Source organism: Ceratotherium simum, chromosome 34 (genome assembly GCF_057802395.1).
Source record: "Ceratotherium simum simum isolate JZ-2026a chromosome 34, ASM5780239v1, whole genome shotgun sequence".
Taxonomy (NCBI): domain Eukaryota; kingdom Metazoa; phylum Chordata; class Mammalia; order Perissodactyla; family Rhinocerotidae; genus Ceratotherium; species Ceratotherium simum.
In genome coordinates this window covers 18,188,256-18,199,862 of record NC_141933.1, presented here as the reverse complement: position 1 = coordinate 18,199,862, position 11,607 = coordinate 18,188,256, and the positions used below count along the sequence as shown (strand labels likewise).

Sequence of the window (11,607 nt, the reverse complement as noted above, 5' to 3'; positions counted from 1 at the left end):
TATTAATTGTACAGGTGAGTGGATTATAGCAAATCACTTTACACAATGACTGAAAGGTCTAGAGTGCTGATAGTCTATTCCAATGCTCTGTACATTGATATACTATCTCACGTTAAGACGTCAGAAGGAAATTATGTTTTAGCCAATCACTTGGTGTTTTAATGTGATTTAATATGAAAACAGCTAATAGAATAGAGTGGTAAATTAACCAGTTGATCTGATGATTTTAAAAATTACATGAATTCAGCCAGTGAGTGAACACCCATATTTTCCATTTGATTCTGCAGTGAGTGGCATGAACACTTGACCCACTGTCTTGCCACTGTTTCCTGATCCACAACTGGGAAATTATGCATTGCCAAAAAATAAATATGAAGACATAGCTCACCATCCCTTGAGTCACAATTTTGTTTATTCTTTTTGTAGTAAATGCATTTTAATTTTATGAATATTTTCAATTTGTTCAATTTGAGGTGTCAACATGAAGAATGGCACTGAAGTTACTATATTTGTACTGAAGGGCTTCACAGACAATTTTGAATTGCAGGTCATCTTATTCTTCCTATTTCTAGCAATGTACCTGTTTACTCTGATAGGAAATTTGGGACTAATTGTGTTGGTTATTGGGGATTCCCGGCTGCACAACCCCATGTACTATTTTCTGAGTGTGTTATCATCTGTGGATGCCTGCTATTCCTCAGTAATTAATCCAAATATGTTAGTAGACTTTATGTCAAAGGGTAAAGTCATTTCATTCCTTGGATGTGCAACACAGGTGTTTCTCGCTACTACTTTTGGGACCACAGAATGCTTTCTCCTGGCTGCAATGGCATATGATCGCTATGTAGCAATCTACAACCCTCTCCTGTATTTACTTAGCATGTCATCCAGAGTCTATGTGCCACTCATCATTGCTTCCTATCTTTGTGGCATCTTGCATGCTACTTTACACATGGTGGCTACTTTTAGTCTATCCTGTGGATCCAATGAAATTAAACATGTCTTTTGTGACATCCCTCCTCTCCTCGCTATTTCTTGTTCTGAGACTCACACAAACCAGCTTCTACCCTTTTACTTCGTGGGCTTTATTGAGATAGTCACTATCCTGATCGTCCTCATCTCCTATGGCTTCATTCTGGTGGTGATTCTGAGGATGCATTCTGCTGAAAGGAGAAGAAAAGCCTTTTCTACATGTGGCTCTCACCTAATTGGAGTGTCAATTTTTCATGGTACACTTCTCTTAATGTATGTGAGACCAAGTTCCAGCTACACTTTTGATCATGACATGATAGTGTCAATATTTTACACCATTGTTATTCCCATGCTGAATCCTATCATCTATAGTTTGAGGAACAAAGATGTAAAAGAAGCAATGGAAAAATTGTTTAGGAAAAAAATAGTTTATCAATAAAGTAAATGTTCACAGTAAAAATTGAACTTAAAAAATTGAGAGTGATATTCTATGTCTCAATATCAAGAGGATGTGATGAACATCTTTTATTTTAATTTATTCATGTATTTCTGTTTCCCTGGATATTTTAAAATAAAGATCATAGTTAACAGTCTACCTAGGCTGTTTTCATATGCAGAAAAATCTGTATCATCCATTTGCTTCTTAATATGTTTCTACTGATATATGTATATACACATATATGTATGAGAAGGTATACTGATTTAGATAACACAAATGCACACACCCAGGCATATACATACGTAATCTTTACTTTAGAATGTTGTGTGTTGTTTTCTCTCATCTCCAGATAATTCAAACGTATATGCTCCCATAGTTGCGATTATAAATAGCATTATAATTATATCTGACTAGCTTGATCAAATACCACCTAACCAATAGCAAAATCACAGCTCACATAATCTCAGACCACTTTCTGTGGAGTCATTTCTCTCTGACTCCAGTTCAAAGCACTCTGCCTGCATCCTTAGATTTATGCTTTGGAACCAAACTGACCATAGACAGTGGTGACATCGGATCTATTGTTCCGGGATGGGATTCAGGGATCACAGAGAACACGTTCAAATTCCTGGCATCATTACTATGCTGATTTGTAAGGGTGCATTTCTCCCAAGTTTGTTATTTCATCCAGAGCATGGACATTAAACCCACCTTTAATTTCTCACAGAAAACAAAGTCTAGGCATTAGCATTTATGAAGGTCCTACTTAAATTCAAGAATAACAAAAGTAAAGCCCAATTCAGAGAAAAAGGCATACTTGTCAGGCAGATTGAGCTCTTCCCACAGCTAAGCCCTGGCCCATCTTTATGGGGTTCCTTAAGACCCAGCCCTGACTCAGCTTTTAGCTCGCTTTTCCTTTGATCCCTACCCATCTCTGATGCCCTTGCAGACCCCACAGTCCTCGCTGCCCCAGCCAAGAACCAAGATAGAGAGGAGACTCTCGCCTATGTGTATGTTTAAGCCCCACATCCATCAGACCTCATGTTCATTGCAAAGATGTCTCCCTCAAAGAAAATTTTAAGTTGTAGTGTTCACCCTTGCCTCCTTCCTTTTTATTTATTAATTTTTAATGCTTACTAGTGAAAACTCATTCTTTGCCTCAAGGGTATCATTATTTAATTCCAATGAGACAATCTTCTCAGAATTAGAGTCCAACCTAAGGATGTTTCCCTAATTTGGGATGATTAAATTTAAATAACAACTCAAGAGTTCTTACGCAGAACATCTCTTACCATCATATTCCTACCACAATTTCCTTGCCTTTGTTTTCTCCAATTTGAAAGGTTCTTCCCACTACTGTTCAAATGATTCCTTCCTTCAAATGTCAAAATCAAACCCTGTCACTGGTTCACTATCCTTGCGTACCAAACCATGCAAACGAGGACTGAACTTGTGTGTGTGTGTGTGCCTGTGTGTGTCTGTGTGTGTCTGTGTGTATGATTCAGCATTGAAGAGATCCTTAAACACAACTTAAAATCACAAAGATAGATAAATTTTATGCTCTAAAATTTTAAAGCTTTGAATGAAAAAAATAATTCCAAATGTAGTAAAAGAAATAGCCTTAGACTAGAGAAAATAGATATAATTACACATCTTTTGAAACAATAAATAATACTGTAAAGTTGTATAATACTATGGACAAAGAATACACACAGAATATTCACAAAAGAAGAAACCTCTTTAGGCCAACGGGTGCACTTTGCTTTAATGACGATCTGGAAAATGTGAATGTAAAATGACATATAACACTCTTTAAGACTCATAACACTGACAGAAATTGAAAAGTCTAGGACTACCAACTGATGATGAGGAGATGGAGTAAAGGAAATATTCCTAATCTGCTGTAGGAGTATAAAAGTTACAACCACTTTGGGAAACAATTTTTAAATGTCTAATAAGTTTACCTCCCCAACAAAATCAGGGAACAATGTATAGCTAAACAAGTTAACATGGGCGAGACCAAAACGAGGCCTCAGAATAAAAAAAGAACTTTGCAGAATAAAATATTCAGTGTATAATATAAATTGATTAAAATATCTGCAAAATTATAGTGTTTTATTAATGAGTACATAAATATATAGATAACCGATTCGACTTACTTATGAATGAGAAATCGTAGATATGTTTACTTCTGGTAAAGAAGAAATGATGCTGACATGAGTTAAACAATTGTGTCCAGCATCCCTATGGATAAATTAGACTGCTTGAGCATTTATATAGAATAATGAGGCGTCAGTACAGGGAGTATATTTCATCTTAGTACAAAAAGGAACGTTTTCTGCCTTCAAACTGGAAGAATTGATGGATGTTTTAGGCCAGATAAGAAGATTCTTAAGTTTCTTTAAAATATAAGATTTTATGTCCCCAAGACCTAATAAACGACTTAACATCAATAAAAGCAAGTATTTATTTTGCCCAAGGTGATAGGTCCTAAGATAAAAAGATGTCTGCTCTCAACAGTCAATCTCTATGCTGCTGGCGGACACTGAGAGCTCATATCGAGATGCAGTTTGTCCCTAACTCAATCCACATTTAAATAAGTTTCAGACAAATTCTACAGTTACAGACTAATGGAACATACTCTCAAAATTATTTCAGAAGCTATTTAAAAATTAATATGAAATGTTATTTTTCATCCACATTGTAACATAAAATGGTTAACATTAGGTGGTTTTCACAGTTTTATTTACTGAGAATTTATTATTTTAATAAACCTATAAAATATTTTTTTCAAAAACAAACTTGGAAAGAAGTATACGTAGAAAATTTAAATAACTCTTACCAGGAACAAATGTAAAATTAACCAAGATTCCAAAGAAACGGGAGAAAACTGGGACTGTTCTACAGAAACTTTATTTCAGTGACATAAACTTACTGAAATAAAAAGCAACCCTAGTTTTGCCATCAGTTATATTTCAGCAGAAGAGGGAATTTTTAATAGGCAAGGATATATGCAATTAGATTCGGCCCTGGTGGTCTAGTGGCTAAGATTCGGAGCTCTCAGTGCTGTGGCCTGAGTTCATCTCCTTGTCAGGGAACCACACCACCCACCTGTTGGTTTTCATACTGTGCATGTCAGTGCAGTTCTTTTTAGATGCAGTGGTAGGAGACAAGACATAAGGGATAACTGGTGCAACATCATCAGATCAGCTCCAGATACACTTGATGTATGGAATAAAGCATCTCTAAATTAAAACAAACAAACACCACAGATTTAAGAGAGAATCAGGTTGTGGGAGAGCACAACTTGATTTGTTTGTTAAATATATAGCTAGATATCATGAGTCCCGGATTTCTGAATATGCAAAATTATAATTCACTTATTATGTCTATTTCAACTATAAAAGCCCTCAGTAAGGTAGAATGAGTTACTGGGACTGAAATAAGAAACCACATTAAAAAATCATTCAAAATACGCCAATAACACTAACTACTGGTACCAACTATTTTGCATCCGTTGTTACCAGGCTCTGTGCTAACTAACCTGTATAGGTGCCCTTTCTCATTTAATTCACACAACATAAGAATATAAATACTTGATAGAAATGACACAGCTAGTTATTGATCGACTAATAACCAACCAACCAACTAACCGTCCAAACAAGCTAACAAAACCATAAAACCATACCATTAACCAACATCCTTTGAGTAACAATCTCGTTGAGTCTCAATTGTCTGATCAGACACAGAAGTAATTATATCAATCTTCTTGGACGTTCTTGCAGAGTAATGAGGCCATTATTTCAAAATGCCTAGCATAGTTCTGAGAACAGACAACACTAAATAATGTTAGCATTCTCCTCCACTCATTTCTCTACCCAAGTAAAAGAAAGTGATCAAGTTTAACAAATAAAACTATAAGTATTAATTTAAAAAAATCAAAACAGGCATTAAGCAATTTAAAAGAAAGAGGTATAAGTTGGAAAGGGAAGGGAGGAATGCCAGAACAAAATAATAGAGAAGAGAGCTGAGCAAGTAGAAGTCAGACTGATAGGACAGGACTGGCTTATTTGGCAGAAGAAAGGGAATGTGATTAAATAAAGAAGATTCAGAGTTTCTGAGTGATACTAAGAAGGAAGAGTATTGAGGTGTAGTCTCTCTGTGGGCAGCTGAGGCTGAAGCAGACTGGCGTGGTGGAAACTGATAAGGAGAAACTGACGATACCAAAAGTTTTTCCCAAAGAAATACTGAAATTCTCAAGGAAGACGGCAAAGTGTGGGCTGGAGAGAAAGCCTGTGACAGCCAAGGAAAAAACACTAGAAGTCAGTCTGAGTCATCAATTTCTTATAGGTAGCTCTCTTTCATCATTGAAAACATACACACAGAGGCATGTATGTGTATATCTAAAAATATACATACACATATATACACACATGTATATATATATTCATGCAATACCATATATTAATATTAATATAAATATTAATGCATATAATAATATACTACATTGATGTGTATTCATCCAATATAAAATATATCCAACAGTGAATAAAGAAAACAGTAGCTTGGTCAAAAAATTCTAAGATTCTGAAATTGGTCTCTAGAGAGTTTGTATTTCTGAACTTTGCGAAAGGATGGAGAGAAAAGCAATTAAGATTTTAAGAATGAAAGTTTTAAGTGTTTGTGAACAAAAATAAACTGATTTTAAAGGAAATATTTAACAATCTAGCATCTAATAGAAAAAACAATTTTACCATCTATTCATCTCTTTCCATTTTGCCCATTAAAAGAGGAAAGCAATAATATAAATGGCTCCACGAAATCTCACTTGGGTGACTGAGTTCATCCCCACAGGTGTCTCAGACCGTCCAGACCTCCAGATCCCACTCTTCCTTGTGTTCCTGGTCGTCTACAGGCTGACCATGAAGGGAACCTGGGCATCATCACTCTCGCCAGTGTGGACTCTCAACCTGAAACTTCCATATACTTTTTCCTCCAGTACTTGTCTGTCATCAATCTTGGCAATTCTACTGTCATTGCCCCTAAAATGCTGGTTAGCTTCTAACCATAACCTACTATGAATGTGTAGCCCAACTGGGTGGATTTGTTTTGTTATTGTGGCTAAGAATTTCACGCTGGCTGTAATGGCCTGTGACGGCTATGTGGCTATTTGCAACCCCCTGCTGTACATGGTGGTAGTGTCCCCACAGATCTGCCTTCTGCTGGTATCCCTCACTTACCTCTACAGTCTGACCACAGCACTGACTGTCTCTTCCTGTGTCGTCTCTGTGTCATATTGCTCTTCCAATGTTATCCACCATTTTTACTGTGATAATGTCCCTTTGTTAGCATTACCCTGTTCCGATACCTACGTTCCAGAAACAGCTGTGTTTGCCTTTTGGGGAACCAATTTGTTTTTCTCTGTGATTATTGTTCTAATATCCTACTTCAACATTGGCCTTGCCATTTTGAGGTTATGTTCCTCAGAGGGGCGACAAAAAGCCTTTGCCACTTGTCCTTCTCACATGATGGCTGTCACTGTCTTCTATGGGACTCTTCTCTTCATGTATTTGCAACCAAGAACCAATCATTCATTACATACTGATAAAATGGCCTCGGTATTCTACACCCTGGTGATACCAATGTTGAATCCCCTCATTTACAGGCTAAGGAACAAGGACGTGAAGGATGCATTGAAGAGATTCTTCATAACTCATGTTAATCATTCAAACTAATGTAAATTTAAAACTACAATTATTGGGGCTCAGCAGGGGAGCAGTTAAGTTCATGCACTCTGCTTCGGTGGTCTGGGGTTGCCAGTTTGGATCCTGGGGGTGCACCTATGCACCACTCATCACGTCATGCTTAGATGGCGTCCCACATAGAGCAACTAGAAGGATGTACAACTACGACATACAACTATCTACTGGATCTTTGGGGCGAAAACAGGAAAAAAGGAGGAAGACTGGCAACAGATGTTAGCTCAGGGCCAATCTTCCTCAAAATATAAAAATTAAAAACAATTAATAAAACTACTGCTATCTTCATTTAAGGGTTTTCATTTGCCCCTGAATATCCTACTGAAGAGGGAATAAGGAGCTAAAAATTTCATTAATTTCAGTGGGAAAAATCTTAATCCTTTTTATTTCAACCTTCCGAAACCCAATTTTCCCTGCAGAAAAAGTCATTAATTGACCTGAGAAAATATACTTATATAAGTAATAAACAACAATTTGAAAATAAACACATTTTAACGAAAAATATGTTACTAAAGGGTTGTTATAATTTCTAAACAAGGAAAGGAAGCCTGGTAGCTGGTGGTGGAGGTATGTGAGAATTACTTCCTGGAAGGTGGTCAAGGGTCACATCATCTTCCTTGCTGCAGATAGCTATGGTCAACTATTAAAAATTTTATTAGATTTTGCAGCATTTTATCAAATTTATCAACCTTTTTGGACCCATTTTTATCTTGCACTTGAAATAAATTTATATCACAGAAAAAAATAATCCTTTAGGGAAAAATAAAAACTAAACAAAAAATGCTTTGATATACATGGAAATAAGACGTGGCAAAACAGAAAAAACATACATAGAAGGGGATTCTATCTTTTTATCCCTCTTACTCGGTGCATGTGCACAAGGCAAAATGGTAATATTTATCCATATATAATGTATAATTAATTTTTTCCATATCATATTCTTATACTAAAAACTGTTGCATAGAGTTAATTGTCTTTGTTATGAAATCATAACAACAAACATCACTTCTTTCAACATTTTTATTGATTGTCTTTTTGGATGAAAATTTATTAGACAAAAAATAAAATCATTGTCCTCAAAGTGACACCAATTCTCAAGGACACTCACGGCCAAAAAAAAAAAGTTAACAATCATTATGTGCCATAGCGCTGCCTATACATGTAAAATACTACTAACATACAATGGAGTAAGGGAGAGTGGGCATGACATGCAAAGTAAAGATAGACACTGGCATCATTTCAGAATTTTTTAAATTCTAAAGTGATTTAATCACCCACAAATTACTTCAACATTCACCATTTTCCACCATGGCTTCTTCCCAAGTTTTATGCCTCAGGATGAAGACAAAGCTCTTTAAACGTGTTCTCAAATGTTTTAAAAGATTCAGAAGGAATAAATATGAATACGTGTATAACTCTTATTTTTATTTCTTTTTGTGACTTGAGGGACTAAATTGAGTTAATGATACCCTAATTCCATATCCCATAATCATCATCAGTGCTCATTCTCCATCCACACCTCAATTTCCCTTTCCCACTTGGGTACCTCCTCTACAAAACTGATACACGCCCTTAAAAAGGAATACAGCCTTATAAAGTAAATATAATGTATGTCTCATTGTGCACACGTATGTTGTTGTGGAACTCATTTTGATACACGAATGTTCTCACTCAACTATATGTTTTTGAAGCATGTTCTCACATGCTTTGGGAATAAGCAAGAAATTACATTCAAGTTCCCAAGGGGCAGTTAAGCCCCCAAAGCAGTGTCTCAAAGGGAAGAGACTCACATAAATTCTTCTGACTGCAGTTCAATTGTTACTCAGTTGAGGGAACCAGACTCATCCTCATTTAGGTGAGTAGATGGCACTGATTATCATCATTACTAGATGACTATTTTTGACACCTGTCTTCAATTTAAATTCTAGATATAAGTATAGTCACCAATGCCAGACTCAATACATTATACAATGCATATTAATAATCTCTTCTCAAAACTATATTTTCTGGAGTTATGATATGTTTTTACTACTATTATTATGTTCTTTGAGAGTATTAGTTACCTTGTTTCTATTCATTATTATTTCTGTACTTACACTGGGATTCTAGACAGTAAACATTCTGAAGGGGGAGTAAGCATTTTTTGAAAGCTCCACCAACAATGTTGTCTAAGCAAAGATGCTGTTCATCAGGTCAGGGTTATTGACGCCTAGTGAGTGTCTATGCCTCAGAGAGTAATAGTTTCTGATAGGGCTTCCAGTTATCCAGTAATATGATATTATCATCATCTCTTATTATCATGCAACCATAGAGCATCATTTGTGCTACAGATGTGTGGCCTCATTTTGCTAATACCATACAAAAGACTGAGATTGTCAGAGTGTAAATTCCCCCAAGAGTACATCCTGAGGCAAGGACTTGATGTTTATTTGGTGGATGATTACTTGGTATATGATGCTTATTTGGTAGATGATTCCGGGAATCTAAAATGAGGGAATAGGGAATGTGAGACCAAGAAGGGAGAAAGTTAATAAAGTGCGCAGTAAAGTACAGATGACTGCTGTCATCTATACTAACCTTAGCTGCTGTGCTAAGGTTCCATCACTCAAGATGCTTTGAAGTATCCTTCAGAGCTCTTCTAGGAATTGTCCAAAAGGAGGCTAGAAAAGCTTGGGTGTTTATCCATCGACGTCTGTCCCTTACCAGTTGAGTACCCCTCCTTGACCCATTAAATCTGGGGCACTTCCAAATTGCCTTCTATATGTTCTGAGCAAGGTTTCAAGACACTTTCCCCTCAAGAAAAGAAATAAAACATGTGAGATGGGAAGCTGTCAGCATGCCAGAAGAAGTCTACCATGGCTGTAGGCCAAGTCAGAGGTGGCTCAAAATGACAAGGTATGGGGAGACAGATGTGTCTGATACAGTGACATTTGCAATAGTAAGATGATGGCAAAGCCAAAGTAATATAAGATAGACTTTTTGAGCTAGGCTAACATGTCCCTGGTACGACAATACTAAGATGTCTTTGTCACTACTATCTTTGTGTTAAATTCGTTTTCATTTGGATAGTGAGGCTAAAGATTTTGAAGTATCTCCTTACATATTTATAGTAGGGGCAAAACCAAGTTTAAAATAAGTACAATTAAAGAGTCAAGGAGATCAATCCTTGGAAGAATTATTAATTGGCTCCATGTGTTCTGTTTTCAGTATTGGCAAACTTGCCACACCTTGAACACTTCATCATTCAAGGCTTGCATACTCCCTTTCCTCTCTCATAATGTACCTAAATGTATTAAGGGACATTTTCTTCTTGATCTGTTGTCATTCATGTTATAAATTGCACATGCCACAATGAATAACAAAAATTATTTTTTAAGGATGGGAAGAGGGGGGTAGGAGACCTTTCCATCCCTCTGCACAGGTCCCAGTTATATGGCACAGGTACAGTGCAAACAAGGACACTCAGCACACAGAAATTGCCCACATGTTTGAGAATCTAGAATAACAGGATATAATTATAATCAGTATGCTTTTTAAAATTTTTCCGTGATCATGACAAGCCACATAATAATCGTTTGGGGATTGGCATCAACTCCCACAGCTAGTGAGTATAATTCTGCACATCTTAAGTTACAAAATTTTGGTATTCACGTAGTAGGATTGGCCAAGCAGCAAATTTTGTCACATTTCAAAGTTGTAATTAGAAAAGATTTATATTGATTTCACATCCTTCACTAATGCCACTTTATTGCAGAGTCAGTGTCCCCTTATAGAGATAATGCAGTGTGTTTTACACAGTAAGCCGTGGAAATATATATAAGCACCTATGGCCTTACTAACAGTGTTGGATGAGAGAAGTATGGGTGTTTGTCTTTTTTTTTATAATTTTAAAATAAGAGCGTACTTATTTCTGCTGATGCTAACTCACCCAAAGACTAATGAGCCTGACATATTGTTAGAGCCATTCAAGAGCCTTCCTTCTTCTGTCCTCCCTCTTTCTTCCTTTCCCTCCTTTGAATGGGAGGACAATGTTTTCAATTTGACCAAGGCATTTATCTCCTTTGAGTCTATTTGCACAACCTTACAGAATACTTAGTTGAGATTGGGTGTTTCATTTGCATAGGAGGACATCCTTTGGCTTCAGATCCATTCCTCAAGTCCTAGTGCAGTTCTGGAATTTGAGCTTCTATCAGATAAAATGTTTGTTGCTCAGTTTCCCTGTTTCTTTGTATTCAGTGCTTGGGTAGGGGTGGTGGTGGGAGGAGCACATAAATTGTCAACTCAGTTGTGTTTCAGAAGATCTCTAGGGATGTGTAAAATTACAACACTGTGTTGTTGCGATGCAGCGGTTGGCCAAACTGTACAAACTGCTGTGGAATATTTATTATTTTGTGTATAGGTTTTTGCAGCTTAAAGTGCCACACTTTACATTTTCTT

General features: G+C 36.5%; 1 protein-coding gene and 1 pseudogene across 1 annotated transcript; both read left to right on the top strand.

Moving 5' to 3' along the window:
• The first annotated feature begins 481 nt into the window (after nt 1-481).
• Nucleotides 482-1,411, top strand: LOC101406108 (olfactory receptor 5T2-like). The gene has a single exon (XM_004443640.1). It carries the CDS (start codon nt 482-484, stop codon nt 1,409-1,411), a length of 930 nt encoding a protein of 309 aa, XP_004443697.1.
• A 4,808-nt stretch (nt 1,412-6,219) lies between these two features.
• LOC106800213 (olfactory receptor 8J2-like) lies at nt 6,220-7,151 on the top strand (annotated as a pseudogene).
• The last annotated feature ends 4,456 nt before the right edge of the window (nt 7,152-11,607 follow it).

Bases quoted from the DNA above. Each gene is read 5' to 3' on its own strand.
- LOC101406108 (XM_004443640.1), top strand. From the start codon at position 482: ATGAAGAATGGCACTGAAGTTACTATATTTGTACTGAAGGGCTTCACA.